Below are 20,413 nucleotides of genomic sequence, written 5' to 3'. Positions count from 1 at the left end.
GCAGTGTTTTACAAGATTTTCTTTATTTTGAAAGAGTGGCATTTAAGTTCAAAAAAAGCCCTTTTGTTTATCAATTAGTTTTCGAACCGATTAAAAAAAATACTAATTATTACTTGGTAAATAATATGTAGAAAAATGGTTGGTTTGTCTCAATTTTAATTCTAAGAGTATGGGTATGATTGTTTTATTAAAAATTATAAATTCCTAATTTGATCACTATACTATAATTTTTAGGCTGGTTCACTTTGTACATTCAAACATTTTCAAACATTTTATCCTGCATCTTCAATTTTCAAAAATAGTTTTAAAAGTTATATATATATATATATATATATATATATATATATATATATATATTATCGGATTTTAGTGACAATTATTTATTCCTTCATCCATCAATCAATTCCTTTATCACCATTCATCACTCCCTTCATGTTTTGGGTGGTCTTCACATAGAAGACTAATCCCTCTCGCTAAAATTCTTTCACAGTTTCATAATTAAAGTATTGTTCTTTCAATTTATTCAAATATAATTTATTTTCATCCATTCTTTTTTAGTTTTAATTTCTACTTTATGATTGTTTTGAACTACAAATTTTCAATGTTCTCATTAATTAGAACTCATTTTAAACTTCTTTAAGTGAATGGTAAAGGATTTACACGATTTGCTGGCACATGCAAAAAGTGAATAACAATGTATTCATACTTGGATTATAGTAATAGATAAAGTTATTAGAGTTTTTCTTGAATTATACAAGAAGCTAAATGAATTAACTGATTGGTTAGTTTTAACTTATATTTTGTTTCCTTAACAGTTAGAAGAATAAATAAGAGTTTATATGTTTTTGAATTATGCGTGAAATCTTATTTGTATGAATTAATTAATGAATTATTTGAATAAGTAAAAAGCTTAAGAATTTAATTAATGGATTATTTGATTAACTTGAAATTTGTTTGAAAATTTGACTGAATTATAATTATTTGATAACAATGAAGAATTCAACTATAAAAAAACGGGAGAATCAACATGTCTTTCTATAGTTAGTTTTATTTTCAAACATCCTCTCCCCTTCTCTTTATTTTTTAAAAATGTGTTATAAGTGGATATTGTTAGAGTTTCAAGTGTGAGTCTAAATTTCACATTGGATAGAAATGAGAGAGTAGAGCACCATATAAGGTTGAAGATCCATTAACCTATTGCCTTAAGGTTTTGTGCAGAAAGTGATGTCAATCCCTTATATAGTTGGGTTCAGATCTCATTGGTGTTGTAACTCCCTAGTGAACTTTTAAACCTAACAAGATTTTTATATCAGATTCATTGAGATACAATTTAGGTTGACTTAAACTTTTATATATTAACATCCATTTAAACATTTCCAATGACACCTTATCAAATTTGACACTATTGCTAGAGAATCCAATTTGAATTTTACTTTACATTTTCTTATTTTAGTTTGCATAATCTATTTTGTTCATATTTTACTAACAATTTATCTTTACAGCTGAATCTTTATTTTATTTTAATCATTTACTAATTTTTAATTTGTTTTAGTTTTTCAAAATACAAAACAAATTTTCATTATTACATGAGAATAATTTCCCCTTACAAAATTAATCAACAAAGTAACTTTTAATTGAATGATGTTTCATATTTCCAGTAGCTCTTGTACGAGAAAACCTTATGATCCATTTTTTGTATCATATTATGAATAGCCCTCATGTTATTCTTCAAGTATTTTTTTTATCAACCTTTGTCAAGATTCTCAAATACACTACTGAAGATGTCGTCAGACAAAGGTTCGTCATTGAGAACTACTACCGTTGAGAAATGATTGAAGATAAAGACATAAAGTCTCAAATTAATGAGTATCACAAGTTGCTTGAAGATATAAGAGCAAATAATATTCTTCTACCTGATGAATTTGTTTCATAACTTCTAATCCAAAAATTGTCGTCATCATGGACTGATTAAAAAAACAACTAATACACAGACACAAGCAGATGTCACTTCCAAAACTCATCACACATATAATTATTGAAGATACCAACAAGAAAGAGTGTGCTACTATAAAGGCCAAAGCTTTCTCTACAAAAACAAATATGGTAGAAGAAAATCATGTTTAAAAAGGCACGAACACAAACCTGATCATAATAGAAAAAAAAAATTTCAAAAATCTCGTCCCAACGGATCTAACCCCACTTTTAAGAAGAAAGGAAATTACTTCGTGTGTAAAAAGTTGGGCCATCATGCACCATAGTGCAAGCGCAAAGCAAGGAACAATAATTCTTCTAGGGAAAATAAAGCTGAAGAAGATGATATTATTGTTACGGTCATTTCACAAGTAAATTTGATGACCATGTGAGAATATGGGTGGTAGACTCTCGTACTACCACACATATATGTGCAAACAAAAATTCCTTTACGTCCTACAATAGTGTATAGGATGGAGAAGAACACGTTTACATCGGTGATTCCAAGATAACTCTTATTCTAGGAAAAGGAAAAGTTTTTCTCAAACTCACGTCTAGAAAGACTCTAGTCTTGAGTGATGTGCTACATGCATCATCAATCCGAGTCAATTTAATCTTTATAGCACTATTGGGAAAAGTAAGGTTTAAAGTGTCATTCGAATATGCCAAGATTCTAATGACAAAAATAATTTTTTTGTGGGGAAGAGATATTGTGATCAAGGTCTCTTTGTACTTAATATTTCTCAAAATATTAATGAATCTTATTCTTTTATTTATATTGTTGATTTATATGATATGTGGCATACTAGATTAGGACACGTGAATTCTTCATATGTTATGAAATTACAACGACTGAGTTTAATTAATATGCACGATAAATAGAGTACTAAATGTGATATATGTGTAGAATCTAAAATAATAAAGAAAACATGTTATCATGTAGATCGTCAAATTGAATTGTTAGGGTTAATTCATATTCATCTAGCTCATTTAAAACAAATAATGTCTATAGGCGATAAAAAATTACTTTGTAACCATTAAAGATTATTATTTTAGATACACCAAAGTGTACTTAATCAAACATAAAGATAAAGTCTTTGATGTGTTTTTAACTTATAAAGCAGAAATAGAAAATCAATTGAATAAGAAAATTAAAAGGATTATATTAGGTAGAGGTGGTGAATATGTTTTGTTTAATGAGTTTTGTGTTAGATAAGGTATTATCCATGAAGTAGCCTCACCATATTCACTTGAATCTACTGAAATAGTTGAGAGAAAGAATATAACTCTAAAGAAAATTATGAATGTCATGCTTATGAGTTCTAGTGCACCTGATAACCTTTGGGGAGAAGTCTTGCTTACTGCGTGTTTTTTACAAAATAGAATACATCATAAGAAAATTGGTAAAACTCCCTATAAGATGTGGAGAGGTTATCAACCTAATCTTAAACATCTAAGAGTGCGAAGGTACCTAGCTAAGGTGATGTTACATGATCCTAAGAACAGAAAAATAGGCTCTAAAACCTCTAATTGCATGTTCTTGGGTTATGTTGAACATAGTGTTGCTTATAGGTTTCTTGATCTTAAGTGATATACTTGAGAGTAATTTTATAGTGGAGACAAAAAATGTTGAGCTTCTTGAACATGTATTTCCCTTAAAGGTTAATGAGACGTATGAACCTAATGATACTAATAATAGTGATGTCTCATGTAAGGATTGAAGAAGAAGAAAAAGACATAGAAAGGAAACTTCCATTGGTAAATATTTTTATATTTATCTTGTTGATAATGATCTAAGTATCTTTGCAAAAGCTACTAGTGCTTATGACACAAAAGAGTGGGATAAGACCATTAGAAATTGAAATTGAATCAATTCAGAAAAAATAGTACTTGGACCTTAGTACATTTGCCTAAAGGAGAAAAACTCATTGGTTGTAAGTGGATATTTAAAAAAGAGTATCACCCTAATGAAGCTATAAAGAAGTATAAGGCAAGATTAGTAACAAAATGCTTTACTCAAAAACCCAACATAGATTATTTTGACACATTTGCCCCTGTGACTAGGATTTCCTCTATTAGAGTGTTGTTAGCCTTAACAACTATCTATAAGCTAGTGATATACCAAATGGATCTTAAAATTGCCTTTTTTGAATGGTGATTTGGAAGAGGAAATTTATATTACTCAACCTGAAGGGTGTAATGTACTTGGTCAAAAGAATAAAGTATGCAAACTTTAGAAATCCTTGTATGGGTTGAAACAAATAGCAAAACAATGACATGAAAACTTGATAATGTATTGCTATGTGATGGTTTTTCACCTAATGATGTTGATAAATGTATGTACTCTAAATTTAAAAATGGTGAAGGTGTCATTATATGCTTGTATGTGGATGACATATTAATTTTTGCTACATGAAATGAGATTGTTGCTAGAACTAAATTGTTTCTAGGATCGAATTTTGAAATGAAAGACATGGGTGGAGCCAATATAATTATAGGTATTAGAATGTAAGAAGGATAGATAATATATTACTATCCCAAGAACAATGCATTGAGATACTTCTTAAGAAGTTTGGGTATTATGACTTCTGTTGAGATTGTTGATAGGGGAGCACTAGTTTAGTTGAACCTACAATCTCCGAACTTCTAGTTTTTTATGATGACAACATAATTAATAACACATGTATTGTTTATGTGTTACATGTTCTATTGCTTACATTCTATATGTTTTAATCATTGTGTAAATTTGTTTAAAGCATTGAGAACATGATTGTGTTGATACATTGCATTTCACTATGCTATATAATCGATTTTATTGGTGAATGCATGTCTTATGTTTTATAGAAGGAAAACCATAAGCACTTATGTTGAACTTTTAATTGTGTGGCAAAGCAATAGTTTTAAGTCGACTTCATTATGGGGTGAGTCGATTAAAACTCGTGGCTTTGCACAAACCATTTTCAAAGTGTGCTGTGAGGATTTTCAAAGTGAAAGTTTTTTAAAACTTTGTTTAACTGTGTACATAGTCGATTACATGCAACCTGCATTCGACTAAGTCTGTTACAGTTTTGAAATTCTGTTAATGCTTGAATTAAATGTTACAACAACTATATTTTTAATATGTTGACCAAGCATTAAATGAGATTCGACTGCATTAATTGTACATTCAGTTAACTGCATTGATTGCTGCTAACTGCTTTAACTGAATTGCTATATTCGACTACATTAGTAGCTCAGTCGATTAAAATGCGTGAAAATTATGTTTATCTATAAATTGACGCGAACTTGATTTCTGTAAGAACTTTTGTGAATCTAACAGTTTGTGATATCTTTTGCAGAAAGTGCATTCTTATAGAAAGAGAGAAAGAGCTCCAAGAAACAAGAAGTGACCGTGGTGATCATCTACTTGTGGATTCTTGAAGAGCAAGTTAACTACATGTACAAAGGCTGATCATATTTGCACATTGGGTAACTGAGAGATTAGAGGCTACAATCTTGTGAAGATTGGATCCTGTTGTGATTACAGGAAGAAGAACGTGTTGCGTTCTTGACTTTGAGGGTGGCTTAAAGGGTTTAGACTGTAGGAGAAGGGATTTTTGTTGCTAGTCTGTTTGTATATGCCTATATTTTGATTAGAGGGTTAGAGAGGTGTTTTATATTTTTGACGTGAGGTCGCTATAAAAATCTTGTTGTAAAAACCTTGATCACTATAGTGCATTGGCTTCCTGTGGTTGGAAGGACATTGGATGTAGGCTTGGCCAAACCAGTATAAAAACTCAACGTTTGATCTTTCTATTCCTGCACTCTTTTATTCAGTCGACTTCATACTGTACTAAATCGACTTAATTTTCGCTGCACAAAAAAATCTTTTTCCTCGCGTTTCAAGAAAGCTTTTAAAGGCATCCACTTTGCAAAAAAGATTTAAAGAAAACGTTGTTTTTACATTTCACCAATTCACCCCCCCCCCCCTCTCTTGGTGTGAGAAATTAAGTCATTCTATTTTCAACAATTTCAAACCAATGAGTATTACCCCTTATGATGCTAACTCTAAATTAATGAAAAATAAAGGAGAACCTATATCTCAACCTTAGTTTGCCCAGATAATTGGGAGTTTATTGCATTTGATGAACTTTTCTACACCTGATATTGTTTATGCATTAGGTAGACTAAGTATGTACACTCAATGTTCATATCAAGAACACTAGAATGCACTTGCAAGACTTATGAGATATTTAGGGTGGTCAATGGATTATGTCATTGAATATAGGGGATTTTCCGTTATACTAGAAAGATACAATGATGTTAACTGGATCTTTGATTCAGATGAGACAAAATTCACTAGTAGTTATGTATTCACACTTGGGGTGGTGTAATTACATGGAGATCAACTGGACAAACAATTATTACAAGATAAATAATGGAATCTAAGTTTGTTGCTCTTAAGATGACTGGTAGTGAGTCTAAGTGGTTGAAAAACTTATTAATGAACATTCCATTAGGAATGAAACTAACTCGATCGGTGTTAATACATTATGATTGTCAATCGGTAATAACTATAGCTAAAAACAAACCTTTGGGAGGAAATATGATCTTAGAAACATCAAGGAGAATGATATTAAGCCACTTGCAAACAAACAAGTGATGATAACCCAACCTTTGTGATTGAAGCATGAATAAGGTTGATATGGATAAAAATAAGTCATTTGTTAGTTTTGATAACACTAAATTGATTTTAAAACAAATATGTTCATTCATGTGGTGTGTGTGAAAGTTCTAGAGATTGCATTATTAAGAGGATAAACTTTGTAATTAAAGTTCCATGTGGTGAAAGAATTTTAGTTTAAACAAAGGTTTTAATGATCTTCTTATCCCTTATGGATGGTATATGATTGCAACATAAACTTGATAAAATCACCTATATGAGTGTCAAGTGGGGCCGCTTACATGAGATCTTGGCATGATCTCTAGAGCACTCATGAATACTAGGCACACACATGGCCTAGTAAGCGCAACACATCGATAACAGACAAGATTGTGGGGTGTATTGTGATGAACCTTTAACACACATCAAGTGTCATTAGTTCATATAGTTCCATATACAATCTACATAGTATCTTAAGTTTTTCAATCTAGGACTAGTTCATATAGTTTGTTATACCAGCTCTGATGTATTACATCTTATAAAACCCAGGAAAATATTTTCTTTATCTTTCTTTCTCGTCTTTTGCAATTTGTGGAAGATTGTTATAAAATATGATATTGCAAAAGTCAGTTATAGAGAAAGTAATGGATAAATGTTACTTTTTAATCATTGATTCTCTCATGTGGTCAAATGAAAACCACAAGATTCGGTCAGTGCACGGTTTCACCAAATTTGTAAGGTTTCACAAGTCACAGGATTCATGTGGTGGGGTTTTGATCATTTCTAGCTCTATAAATAGAGGCTTGTGCTCACCTCCAAAACACATTTTTATCTCACACTAGTACAAAAATCGCGTACAACGTCGAATATTTTGGGCTTTTAATAGCAAATTTGTGAACGATGTCATATCAGGAGACGTTAAATTTACGTCGAATTTTTTAAATTCGACGTAATGTCGAATTTTGTTAATATACAACATTAACTTAACATCAAATTTTGTCAATATTCGATGTTAATCAATTTTTTTTGTTTTTTTAATTAATTCTAATCATGTTTTACAACTCTACGAGACTTGAAAAGCAAAAAAACAACAAATTCAGTGTTTGATAGTTTATAAAGCATGAACTATGAATGTGTAGTCTAGTATCAGCAATGAACAATAATAACTAACAACAAACAAGTTCAATCAAACAACAACAACAACAAACAAGTTCAACTAAACAACAACAACAAACAAGTTCAACAAAAAAACAAACAAGTTTAACAAATAAGTTCTTCAAAACGAAAACAAAAACGAAAACTAACCTTCAAAAGGTGGGTTCGTCAGAATAAAGTTTCGTCATAGTGAGAGAGAAAGCAGAATGCACCTATGAAGGACAAGAACACGAAAATAATCGGTTAAAACAAACAAAAATCATACATAAAGTAATTAATTAACATGCATTTGTATCAAATGAAAGAAAGATTACATGTGATGTTCGTCAAACTTCATTCGAGAAAAGTTTGAGAAGAGAATAGGGTATCGCGCGCTAAGATAAAGTGAATGAATTTTCAATCTCCCGCTCAAATTTTTATTGAATTCACTAACCTTTTGACGTCGAATTTAAAAGTCATTCGACATTTTATATCCTTTTACATCGAATTACAATTCTAAACGACGTTTAATAATTGCATTTATTTACAAAAATATCACCACTCAATTTTAATGTTGGTTATTTTGTGGTTGAACGTTGCGTGACATTATACGCTGTTTTTATACTAGTGTCATTCTCCTATTTCTCTTAATTTCTTCCTTCTCTATTTTCTTTCTTATATCATTTTGGATTTATTATTTTCAAAATAGAATTCATTGCTAGTTTTGATATCTTCAAATTTTTTTAAAAGTTTATGTTGTATTTTGAAAGACTTAGCCAGCACACTACATATAAGTTTTTAAGAATAATAAATCTAGAAAAATCTCTGTTTGATTTTTATTATTTTTGTCAGTATTTTGAACAACTCCGAGCCATCCTACGAGATGCAATGAATCACATGGTTGAATTGTTTAAACAATTGATTAAGATGGTGGAAGATACCACACGAAGATGAATGAGAAACTACAGAAGAGAGAGACAATAAGAGACAGAGATGATAACCTAGTAAGTCTTACCATTCAAATGAGTCAGCTAGCTAGTAATATCCTATATCTGATGGGAAAATATAATATCGAAAAACGATTCCTTTAAATAATTTTTCTCTCAAATTACTTTTTATAGCAATACATGTTTCGTGTCTTTGCTCCAAAAATAATAACTTTTTTTTCGCTAAATTGCAATATAAAAAAGACTATCAATTTTTTTTTCTTAATAAAAATCGTATGGATTAGAAGGATTTTATGATTAATTCATTGCACTTTATATATCATTAATGTTCGATAAAGAAAGAACTAAATAACGTTAGATAACAAAAATGTAAAAGAAAATAAGAAAAAGCCTCCAACACATAAAAAATGACAAGAGAGACAAATACAATATTAGAAGGGGAGCAAAATGAACTCCCTCAGATAGCATATTGTAAGTCTATAGAAAAACATGAAAACTTATCCTTAGTACAGTGGAGACAACAAAGAAAAATGAAGAAAAGAAGAATAGAAGTAGTATTATTTTATTCATACAGATCATATAGTTAATATTCTAATACATACAGATCATAAAGCACAAAGTACTTGCAATATATTATTAACTCTTTTCACTTTCACAGGGAAAGAAGAAGACAAAATGGTTTTCTGATATGAACAAATTGCTCTTGCAAATTTCCTCTACCTTTTGGTGGTTCTTGGTATTTTAGTTTGGAGTTTTCTTATTCTAATGATAGAGGAGGAACAGACACACTACCAATATATATTTCAAATAATGCTATAAAAAAGTAATTTAAATTTTAATTATTATGCTGAAGGTTGAACTTCAATTCTGGACCACAAAATATATCAATAAATCCAAACTTATATTAGCTTTAAATGTGGCTGGTATAAAGAAAAAAATGAGGTTATAAATCCAAACTTCAAAAGTTTAGCAATAAGTAAATTCATAATTTTCCAAAATAAATAAGTTAAAAATATGCACAATATTTTTCCACATGTTAAATTCTAAACTTTGTGGTTGACTTAGTTCATACTCTTTATGAATACTTAGTACATCAATTATTTGCCCAATCAAAAGGAGAGGAATATAATGAATATTTTACTCATGTTGTCTAAACTATTGAATAAAAACTTAGTGGTTGGTTAGTATTGTCGCCTATAGTCACAACACTACTACTAATAATAATATTAAGATAAATAATTCTAAATTAAACTTGAGAGATGATTGGTTCGTTATTTTATACTAAATTGAGTTAAATAATTGTTTTTGGTACATAGAGTTCTATCGATGTAAGAATGTAAGACATTTTATGTTTTGATGATGGGAAATATGAGAAACAAAGTTAAAAAAAAAAGAAAATAAATATACAAATAGGTTAAGTTAAGAGTCGAATTTTAAAATAATTTAAATATATTTATTTTTCTCTAACATTTCTAAAATTCTTTTAAAAGAAAATTTGTAAAAAAGTTTTAAATTTCAAATTATAAATTTTATCTCAAGAGATTTAAGGTTGATACCTAGGAGTAAAAACGAGGTTCTAAAAGTTCTCATTTTCTTTAATTCTCAATTAAGTTCTTATATATTTAGGAATGATCAATTGTTTAAGAATTGAAATGTCTTTAAAGATAATGAATGAATGTCAAAACACACAATAATTCAAATGGTGATTGACATCTTATCTTAATATATTTAAGTTTGAAACAATTCTATATCACCTGAGAATTGAAGTCAATATTAATTTATATACATATTATATATATATATATATATATATATATATATATATATATATCTAAGAATTGAATTATCAAAAAATAATAATAACTTGAATACAATTATTAACATTAATAATACTATTTCAAAATATTTTAGATTAAATTATTACAAAACCATTTCTTAAATTATCATTTTTATTTTCTTTTAGTTTTTTCGTTTAACTTTGTACGTGGTAGAACTTCATAAAAAACGAAGTACCTAGATTCCCTATTTCGTGGCAAGATCTTTCATTCTTTCCTTGATAAAGTAAAGTCAGGTCTAATATTTAGATACAGTTGTTTCAAGTATTAATTAACATAAAATACAATATAAGAGTAATGGAATATATGTGTAAAAAAGAGAAAGTCTCACACTACTTATAGTGTGAAGAATAAATCCTAATAACTTTGTATGAAAATTAATTATTCAAAGTAAATTTAATGTAAATATTATTTTATCCCAAAATTATTAATTTTATAAACTTAAATATGGTCATTCTAATTTCCTAATCAATAAGCGCCGCTTAAGTTAGTCCCTTGTGAATAATTTTTTTTTGAAAAACTTATCATTCTTATTTCCCAATCTAATGGTTTCCAAACTCGAAATAAAACATATAAAATTAATTCAAACAAGTATTTTTTATTTCAAAATAAAGGCTAACTTAACGAAAAATAATTTTGTTTCTTTCAATTGATATAACATATAAAATTCTGTTTTTTTATAAATATTTTAATTTAGAAATAATATTAATAATTCTTTTCTTTAAATTATTATGAATGGATTAAAAGATTAAAAATCAAAGAAAAAACAAAGATGTAATAAAACAATAATAAGGAATATTACAAAATTTAAATAAATAAAATTCCCAATGACAAAAAGACACAATACACCTAAATGACGCTCATTCATGCAATGCAGTCAGAAACGCGTCAACCCGGATTCAGAATCTGGAACAGTGGTCCCCACTCTGTCGACACGTAAAGCGTCACCACTAATCAAACTTTGACACGTGTCTCATGATTGGTACCATCCGTAAATGAACCGCAACACGGGAAGGCTTTACCTGGGTCGTGGCTGTTAAAGATGCGCATATTCCTTGCCATATGGCGCAAGAAAATTGGAGAACCTTGCCACTCACGTGTCGTTTGGTGTTGAATGTTGTTTGGCCAAACTGTTGAGTAATTATAGGTGATAAATATTTATATTTATTTAACCCATTTAATAAAAGAGAGTAACATTTTATATTTTTAAGAAAGAAAAAATAATAAAAAATAACAATATTAAATAGATATAAAAAATGTATCTGTTAAAATATTATTTTCTTTTTTGTTAGTGTTACTAAATGTTCTTAGTTCTCGTTCATCAGACATATTAAAAATTTATTGTGATAGTTTTTTAAATATTTTTTCATTCTATATTATTTATTTTTAGGTCTTACAGTACATTTGTTTAGGTTTAGATAGACATTCATCTTTTCATCTATGGGAAGAGTTTTTTATCAAATAAATTTTCTCTTAAAGTTTGAAGAAATTTTGTGTGTAAAGCTTTATCATATTTCAAATGTTATTTATTCTGAAGTCTGAAATCTCAAAAAATAATGTTTTAGAAGGTTAATATATATATATATATATATATATATATATATATATATATATATATATATATATATATATAAATCTCGATTTTTAAATGATGCAAAAATATTGAAACATTAAAATTAGAATTGATATTTTTTTCCTGTTAAGTAGGTTATTTTAAAAGTTGAGTTATATAAAGTATTAAGAATGTTTTTTTATCGAAAAAAAACATATATCTTTTCAAGTCAATTGTTATAACAATGTGAGATCAAAATATAAACTATCATTATAAATCTTCTAATTAGCAGAAAGCAAAAAGAGAAAGAAGTTTCAGTGACAAGTAATTTTTAAATTCTTTTGAGTTTGGTTTTCCATTTACCATTTTAAATTATATTAAAGTTTGTAATTTTGTTGGTATTGTACACGCATGTTAAATTTGTAACAGATAAGAACATGTCATGAGAAGAAAAAATAAAACAAGGTAAACAATATATCGTTTTCAAAAAGTTGTTAATAATAATAAATATAGTAAATATCTTGGTTCAAGGCTGTTGGTAAATAGTTATTTTTAAATATTTTGAAAGGAAAATAATTCTTTAATTATAGAAGAGAGATTGTGTCAAAAAGGGTAAAATCTACTTTGACAGGAAACTCTACTTTAAAAAGTTAGTCTCACGATTTTTGTTTTGGGAAATATATATGCATTTCTATAACGAAAACCATACTCTTTTTAATTATTAAAGAGCCTTTTATATATTTAATGTATCTTATGTAAGTTTATTAATGCATTAAAATATATTTTTTTATGCAGGAGATATTTATTAAATTTGTATTTGAAATTATGAGAAAAAAAGGAAAAAAAATCAACTAGTAAAAGAAAATCCAAATCATATCATATTATTTAAGAGGGAAATCAGATTCAATCACAATACATATGGATTAAAAACGTAATGAGTGTTGAGATTTTACGTGATTACTATTTTTTATTTTAAATATTTATACAATTTGATAGAATTTCACTTATATAATGTTTGAATTTTGAAACAACATAATTATTATATATAATTTTTGAGGAAAATTTTGTTCTCATAAATCTAACGAAGTCTACTCGTCCTTCTCGTTTTTACGACTTTATTGAAATTCATAATATGTAACTATATAATTGATCATAATTTTCATATAACAGTTTTATTATTAAATGTAATAAATATTTTACTTTCTTTTAGAAACATAGTAATTAATTATTGAATACATGTTTTATATTGTAAATGACTGTTAAAACTAGAAGGTGTTAGAATATTCTATTATTCTCTCTTTGTTAACTTGACAGCAACTAATCTGTCTTTTTCCTTCTCATTCTTTGTTATAACGCCTCCATCATCACCATTATTCATCTCCTTGCTTGTACTCAAAAAACCAAAACAAACAAAGGAAAAAAAGAGAGAGAAAAATAATCTGTAATCATCTTTCAGGTAAATCCAGATCACCCATTTCGACTTTCTTCTTTATTTTTCTGGGTTACTTTTAGATCTTCATTCTTGTTTGAAATTTTCAAAGCTTGATTCATTATCTACTGAAAGTTTGAAAATTTTTTATTTTCTTGTTCTGGGGTTTAAAGTGGTTTTGCTCATTTTCTGAATCGTTTCGGACTGTTTTCTTCACGAGAAAAGTCGTTCATCATGGTTGTGGGGGATTTTAATTTTTGCTTCTGAGATATACCCTATCAGCTGTTTGATTTCAAATTAAGGATCTGATTTTCTACGTTTTGAACGTGGTTTCTTAAGAAGCTGCTGGTTATAGCTTCTACATATAAACCATGACTTCTTTTTTCTCAACTGATTTGCAAACACGCCATATATTTCATGCCGAAGAAGACACAAAAATACTTATAACACATGCATTGTTTATTAAACTTGGTTTTTGTGTACTGATATAAAAGAAAAAAGCTTATTTTTTTGTGTAACTTGAGAGGATCTAACTGCATGTCCGTCAAATTTTTGAAAAATAACAAATGGTTTGTCTCAAATAAATTGTAAGAAGATATTGTATTTTAAAACCGAATTTCTGGTAGAGGATGCTTGTTGTTTTGAAGGGTTAACCTGTGTTTACCTCTGTATCTCTGTTTTATTTTGTTTTTTTTATCTCTTAATGGCTAATTGGCAATTTACGTCTATTTTTTTCTAATTCTTTTCTTCTAGAAGATTTTGTTGCCTATTTGTAGAAACAAGGACTTAGTCACATGTGACAGAAGCATGAAAATTGGTAGATTGATTGCGGATGTTAGGTAGTGGAAAGTGGAATCACATGTTTGTGGAAACGGTCCCAACCAAGTTATAGTTATACTTGCCTGTTTGAAATCTTCTTGAATTTCCTTTTCCTTCTCAATTAACAATTAAGTGTTTTACTTTTACAATATTAACTTGAGAACATGATTGTAAATGACTTGATTTGTTTGTGAAATTCAAAACAGGATACAGGTTTTGCATAGTCCTTTTTATGATTGATTACTTGATTAAATTGTATTTCTTTTGCATAATGAATTGTCATATCTTGTTTGGATTTATTGTTAGATTTTAACATCTTATGTCTTTCACTTGTTTAAACTTGTTATAGTTTTCTGTTGCGAATGATTTATTTTTTTGAGAGAACTGTATTTGATGTGCTAAATACTGTCTTTGGAATCAGTCCTGTTTAAGTATGATCAAAACTTGGAAAGAAGTTACGAAAATTGTTTTACTGGTTATGTTTGTAAAAGTTTTATGAAATTCATTTGGTAGATTAGATTCTTCGACTTTTCTTATTAAATTTTTATCATTCTTTTAGGTGTGTCTTTCCTGCTGCTGGGAAATTGGAAGGCTAAACTAGGTGCTACTTCATTCCTTAATTATTCTTCAAGCTTTCTGATAAGACCATATTCTTCAGTCTTCTCTGGTGTCATCACCAATATCAGGGAATGCTGAAAGATGTGTTTGATGGTTAAAATTTCCTTCATTGAGACTAATGAATTCGTGCCTCTATCTGAGCTTCCCTCATTCAATCCTGATAACATTGGATGTTTAGTCCATTGCTTGTATCTATTTCTTGCTCAAGCAACTGAGGTGCCTAGAAATCTCAGTCATTGTACAATCTCAAAATACTATGACTGTGAAGATGGTTGAGCTCTGAATTTCTTGAGTAGCACTTTCCTGCTTCTGGCAAAGTGATTGTAGCATTCTTTACGCTAAAAGTGTGTGTAGAAATGGAGCAAAAAGGAGGTGTGCTTATGCAACGATATGAACTAGGGAGATTACTGGGCCAAGGAACTTTTGCAAAGGTTTACCATGCTAGGAACCTCATAACTGGCATGAGTGTGGCCATAAAAATTATCGATAAAGAGAAGATTCTGAAAGTTGGGATGATTGAACAGATTAAGCGTGAAATTTCAGTGATGAGACTAATCAGGCATCCACATGTGGTTGAGCTTTATGAGGTGATGGCCAGCAAAACCAAAATTTACTTTGTCATGGAGTTTGTAAAAGGCGGTGAGCTATTTGACAAGGTATCAAAAGGAAAGCTCAACCAGGATGATGCTAGGAGATATTTTCAGCAGTTGATCAGTGCTGTAGACTACTGCCATAGCAGAGGTGTGTGTCATCGTGATCTGAAACCAGAAAATCTTCTACTGGATGAAGATGGGAATTTGAAGGTCTCAGATTTTGGGTTAAGTGCCCTGGCCGAAACTAAGCACCAAGATGGGTTACTCCATACCACATGTGGTACCCCTGCCTATGTTGCTCCAGAAGTGATAAACAGAAGGGGTTATGATGGAGCCAAAGCTGACATATGGTCATGTGGGGTGATCTTGTATGTTCTATTAGCTGGTTTTCTTCCATTTAGAGATCCAAATCTGATGGAGATGTACAGGAAGATTGGCAAGGGAGAATTCAAATTTCCTAACTGGTTTGCACCAGATGTGCGCAGACTGCTGTCAAAAATCTTGGATCCAAACCCGAAGACTAGGATATCAATGGCAAAAATTATGAAAAGTTCTTGGTTCAGAAAGGGGTTACAGAAGCCCACCATTACTCAGAACAAAGACGAAGAACTATCCCCTCTGGATACTGATGGACTATTTGGTTTTTGTGAGAATGGAGATCCTATTGAACCAGCAAAAGACTCAAAACCCTGTAATCTAAATGCCTTTGACATCATCTCCTATTCCTCAGGTTTTGACTTGTCTGGTTTGTTTGAGGAGACTGATCGAAAGAAAGAAGCACGATTTACATCTGACAAGCCAGCCCCCATTATCATCTCCAAGTTGGAAGAAATCTGCAAGCGCCTGCGGTTGAAGCTCAAGAAGAAAGATGGAGGTTTGTTCAAGTTGGAAGGTTCCAAGGTAGGCAGAAAAGGGCCTTTGGGTATTGATGCTGAGATTTTTGAGATCACCCCAGTTTTCCATCTTGTGGAGTTAAAAAAGTCTAGTGGAGATACATTGGAGTACCAGAAACTTTTGAATCAGGAAGTGAGGCCTGCACTTAAGGACATTGTTTGGAACTGGCAAGGAGAACAGCCACATCAACTGCAACACGGTGTATTGCAGAAAGAAGAACAAGAACCTTCTTATCCTGCCATATCAGAGCTTGTGCCACAACCAACTGCGTAGTGAATATTATGTCCCTAAATTTGTTTTTATATTGTCTGTGTGCTTTATGCTCGTGGTCAAGTGCAAACTGTCATGTTGATAGTTGTCGCGGAATAAGGTGGTTAAGCTTGTAGACATTCTTGCTCAGCTTAGTTAGTTGCTTCTTTTACAGTTTGTGTCTTCTGTGATCTCTGCAGTTGAGCCTATTGACTATGTTAGAAATTACATCAGTATTTTGTGGTGGAAATGACATCAGAAATTGCTCAAGCATAAATAAGCTTTTCTAAAAGTTGGAATTAATTAAATAAGTTATAACCTGTACATAAATTAATTATATTTTTAAAAGAAAGAAGTTTGTTTCATTTTTTTTATGTGCTTATGAAGAAATGTGTTCCGTTCCATTTTTTCATCAGCAACTCTCTTGCAAATGGTGGCAAGTATCATGAACTACTCTCAGACCATTAAACTGCCTTTTGAATCATGGACAATATATATTTCATGTGTTTGAAGTAAACCTTTTATTCAAAAGAGATAAGGACACTCTGACAGATTTGAATGATAAGTGTAATGGAACGAGCAATAGAAAGAAGAGAGATATATTATATACAAAATGAAACAACAGATGTCAGGACAGTTAGCAATACAGCTGTCTTGGCTTAATGCATTAATATTTCTCCCTAAGACAAGCACTTAGGTGATACACTTCCAATTTTCTTCTTTAAGATATCAAATCTATCTATCTTCAACGCTTTTGTAAACAGATCACCAATTGTTCTTCAGAACACCACGATATAGGTGCTCTATTTATTAGAAACACATATCCAGAAGTGCGCTTCCATTCTACTGGATCATCACCATGATCCGCATCAGTATACCCAATCAGCTCTAACTCAGATTTCTGTCTTCCAATGGCAAAGAGTATTCCATGATCAATAGTGCCTTGAACATATTTCAGTACTCTCTTTGCAACAACAAGATGAGACTTCTTTGGGCTGCCCATGAATCTGTTTATTACACCAACGCTGAAAAATAACTCTGGTAGGCTGTTACAGAGAAATCTCAAAGAATCGATTATTTGTTTGAACATAGTCTTGTTAAGATGTCGGCAAGTGTACCGAATCGTATCAAGTAATAATAAATGGTAAGACCAAATATCGTTTTTCAAGAGACTCACGGCACTAAAGAATCATGTAATTGCTTAACTAATTAAGACTTTGAAGAACAATTTAGAGTTTTTAAATGTAAAAACAAGAAAGTAAATATGAATGCAATTTTGATCAATTGAAGAGAAACTCAAAACTGAATAATAATGTTGAATTATGAGATGAAGATGTTGTTGGGGTTTAGATTTTACCTAATCACTCTCATGCATATATGAATTATTCTTCTTTATTAATTGTTAGTGTCACTTTCTAAAGTACTTAAAACCCGATGTTCCGGCGAAGAAAGTCTATCCTTAATTTCTAGTTTACAATGTCTTGTCTCCCTAATAATTAATTTTGCATTACGAACGAAAGCTTAAGACAACCATGCGTTTTATCCCTATGTCTGAGCAATATTTCCCATGGGAGAAATTCCCCACTTCTAGGTTTCTCCGTATGAGTCCATATCAAAGAAAACCAATAATCATGTCATGAATGAGTTACACATAACAAGTATAGAGCAAAGGAGAATAACCCTAACAATTAATGAAAGAAACATAAATAAATTGGAATCAGTTCAAACACATGAGAGTTCAAAGGTTACATCTTCCTTAACAACAAATTGAATTTAGTTCTCCCTTGTCATGAAGAAACTAGATGAACAATGGAATAAGAATGAAAGATAAACCCTAAAAACCGAAAAGGATAGCTTCCGCATCCAATTTTGCCTCCAGAGAGCTGAAAATATTTGAATTTGCGTCCCTTCTGTCAAAAGATACCCTCTCTAGAACGTGCAAGTCCTTAAATAGGGATGAATTGGATCATGGGCCAACGTCATTAGCGCTCAACACCCCTACTTAAGGCCTCTAGGCGAGCTTGCCAAAGAATGGCGCTCAACGCCCCAAGAAGGGCGCCCAAGCATGACAGGTTCTCGAGAACTGGCGCTTAGCACCCCTGAAAGGGCGCTTAGGCGTGAGTGCAAGACTCCTACGCTAAGGGCTCTAGAGAAGGGCACCCAAGCGTCCTGTGAGCTTCAACCTTCTCTTCTAGTGCTCTTTTTGTCCTTTTTGAGTTTCTACTCCTTGATATTTTAATCCTCTTCAAATTCATTCCAATTTCCTACAAAATCAAGGGAATTTAGTGATAAAATCCTCAAGTATAACCTAAACTCTCTTATTCACACAAATAAGCTAAAAACATGAGTTCTAGCAAGCTTCTAAGTCAAAAAGGGTTGTTTTAATATCAAAATTGCATCACAGATAACGGTATATTCAACCGTTATCACAACCCTAAACTTGAAACTTTGCTTGTCCTCAAGTAAAACAAAACCTGGCTTAACAACATAGCAAAACTACAATGGTCTAGCACACTAAAAAAACATTTTTCTCTAAGACAAGTAAGTCACTCATGTCTGCTCCTCATAGTAAGATCAATCAAGATATAACAATGCTTTAGCCAATCAAGCTCAACTATGGTGCTCACATAATCAAAACATACATAACAGATGCCAACTTCATAAACAATCAATAACCAAGCAAGAATGTTATCGTAAAGTGCGTGGAATAATTCATCACCCAGGATAGTGTTTCACTCTAACTCAAAGGTGTATAATAAGGTGACATTCTTGCACTCTACCATCACAATGTCATATGAATCAACTTTGCTTTTCATTTAAACACATCAAAGAGACTTACCAGCAAGTTATCATCACAAGGACTTTTTCTAGGCTTTTAACATGGTCGGGCTAAGAAGAAAATTAGTTTTTCTAGACAACAAAATTCCTTGAGTTAAGAGAGTGGGCAATTTACTTCATGATATAGAATTAATCTCTTTTTTTGCTTTTATGTGAGAAATCAATCTTGAACTCATTCTCAACTTTACTTGCATTGAGCTTAACCTTTTCTTTTCTTTCTTTCTTCTATTTTTTTTTTCTTTTGCTTTTTCTTTTCCTCAATGCTCCTTTAAAAATTTTCACAAAGTTCTTTCCCAGTTTCCCACAACCCTAAACTTGAACCATTATCCATTACCACATAAACATACTCTACTAAACTCAAGGCAAGGATTTCAAAAAGGTTTTTCATATTTAGGCTCAAGGTTTAAAGGATAGAACAAACATTGTTCTTTATTGGGTTCACATATTGACATTGGCTTATATGGGAAAAGAAAAACATGGCCTTGATCATGTGTAACAAGCAAGCAAGTTGTTCAATCATAAAAAAATCAAGCAAAATCAATCATACTTCCAAAGTAATAGCATTCAATCAATCAAAGACTCTAGAGTCCAACCTTTCACATGTTAATTCAAGTTCCACATTTTGATAAACATCATGTCCAGCATATTAATCACATTTGAAATCATGCATCACAACTATGAGTAACCACCATCTATGCTTGAAAGCTAAACCAATCATCATCTCAATCACGCATCTCAAAACAATAGAGCAAATACAAGACAAAATTACTCATCACAAATGCACATTATAGCCAAACCATTGAAGATAGTTCAATTAAGCCAAGTACATCACGCACTAAAACTAAAAATTCAAAAATGCATAAAAGTATATAAGTAAGTTTAGAAAGTTAGG

At 30.6% G+C, this 20,413-nt stretch overlaps 1 protein-coding gene across 1 annotated transcript; it reads left to right on the top strand.

Annotated features, from left to right (window-relative positions):
• The first annotated feature begins 13,395 nt into the window (after positions 1–13,395).
• On the top strand, positions 13,396–16,933 carry LOC108347509 (CBL-interacting protein kinase 2). Its single transcript, XM_017586793.2, has 2 exons — positions 13,396–13,537; positions 14,889–16,933. The coding sequence occupies exon 2, from the start codon at positions 15,304–15,306 to the stop codon at positions 16,705–16,707; it is 1,404 nt and encodes a 467-aa protein (XP_017442282.1). The 5' UTR covers positions 13,396–13,537; positions 14,889–15,303; the 3' UTR covers positions 16,708–16,933.
• The last annotated feature ends 3,480 nt before the right edge of the window (positions 16,934–20,413 follow it).

This window comes from Vigna angularis, chromosome 9, assembly GCF_016808095.1.
Source record: "Vigna angularis cultivar LongXiaoDou No.4 chromosome 9, ASM1680809v1, whole genome shotgun sequence".
NCBI classification, from domain to species: domain Eukaryota; kingdom Viridiplantae; phylum Streptophyta; class Magnoliopsida; order Fabales; family Fabaceae; genus Vigna; species Vigna angularis.
The sequence above is the reverse complement of the archived record's forward strand: the minus strand, read 5'-3'. Positions and strand labels throughout refer to the sequence as shown.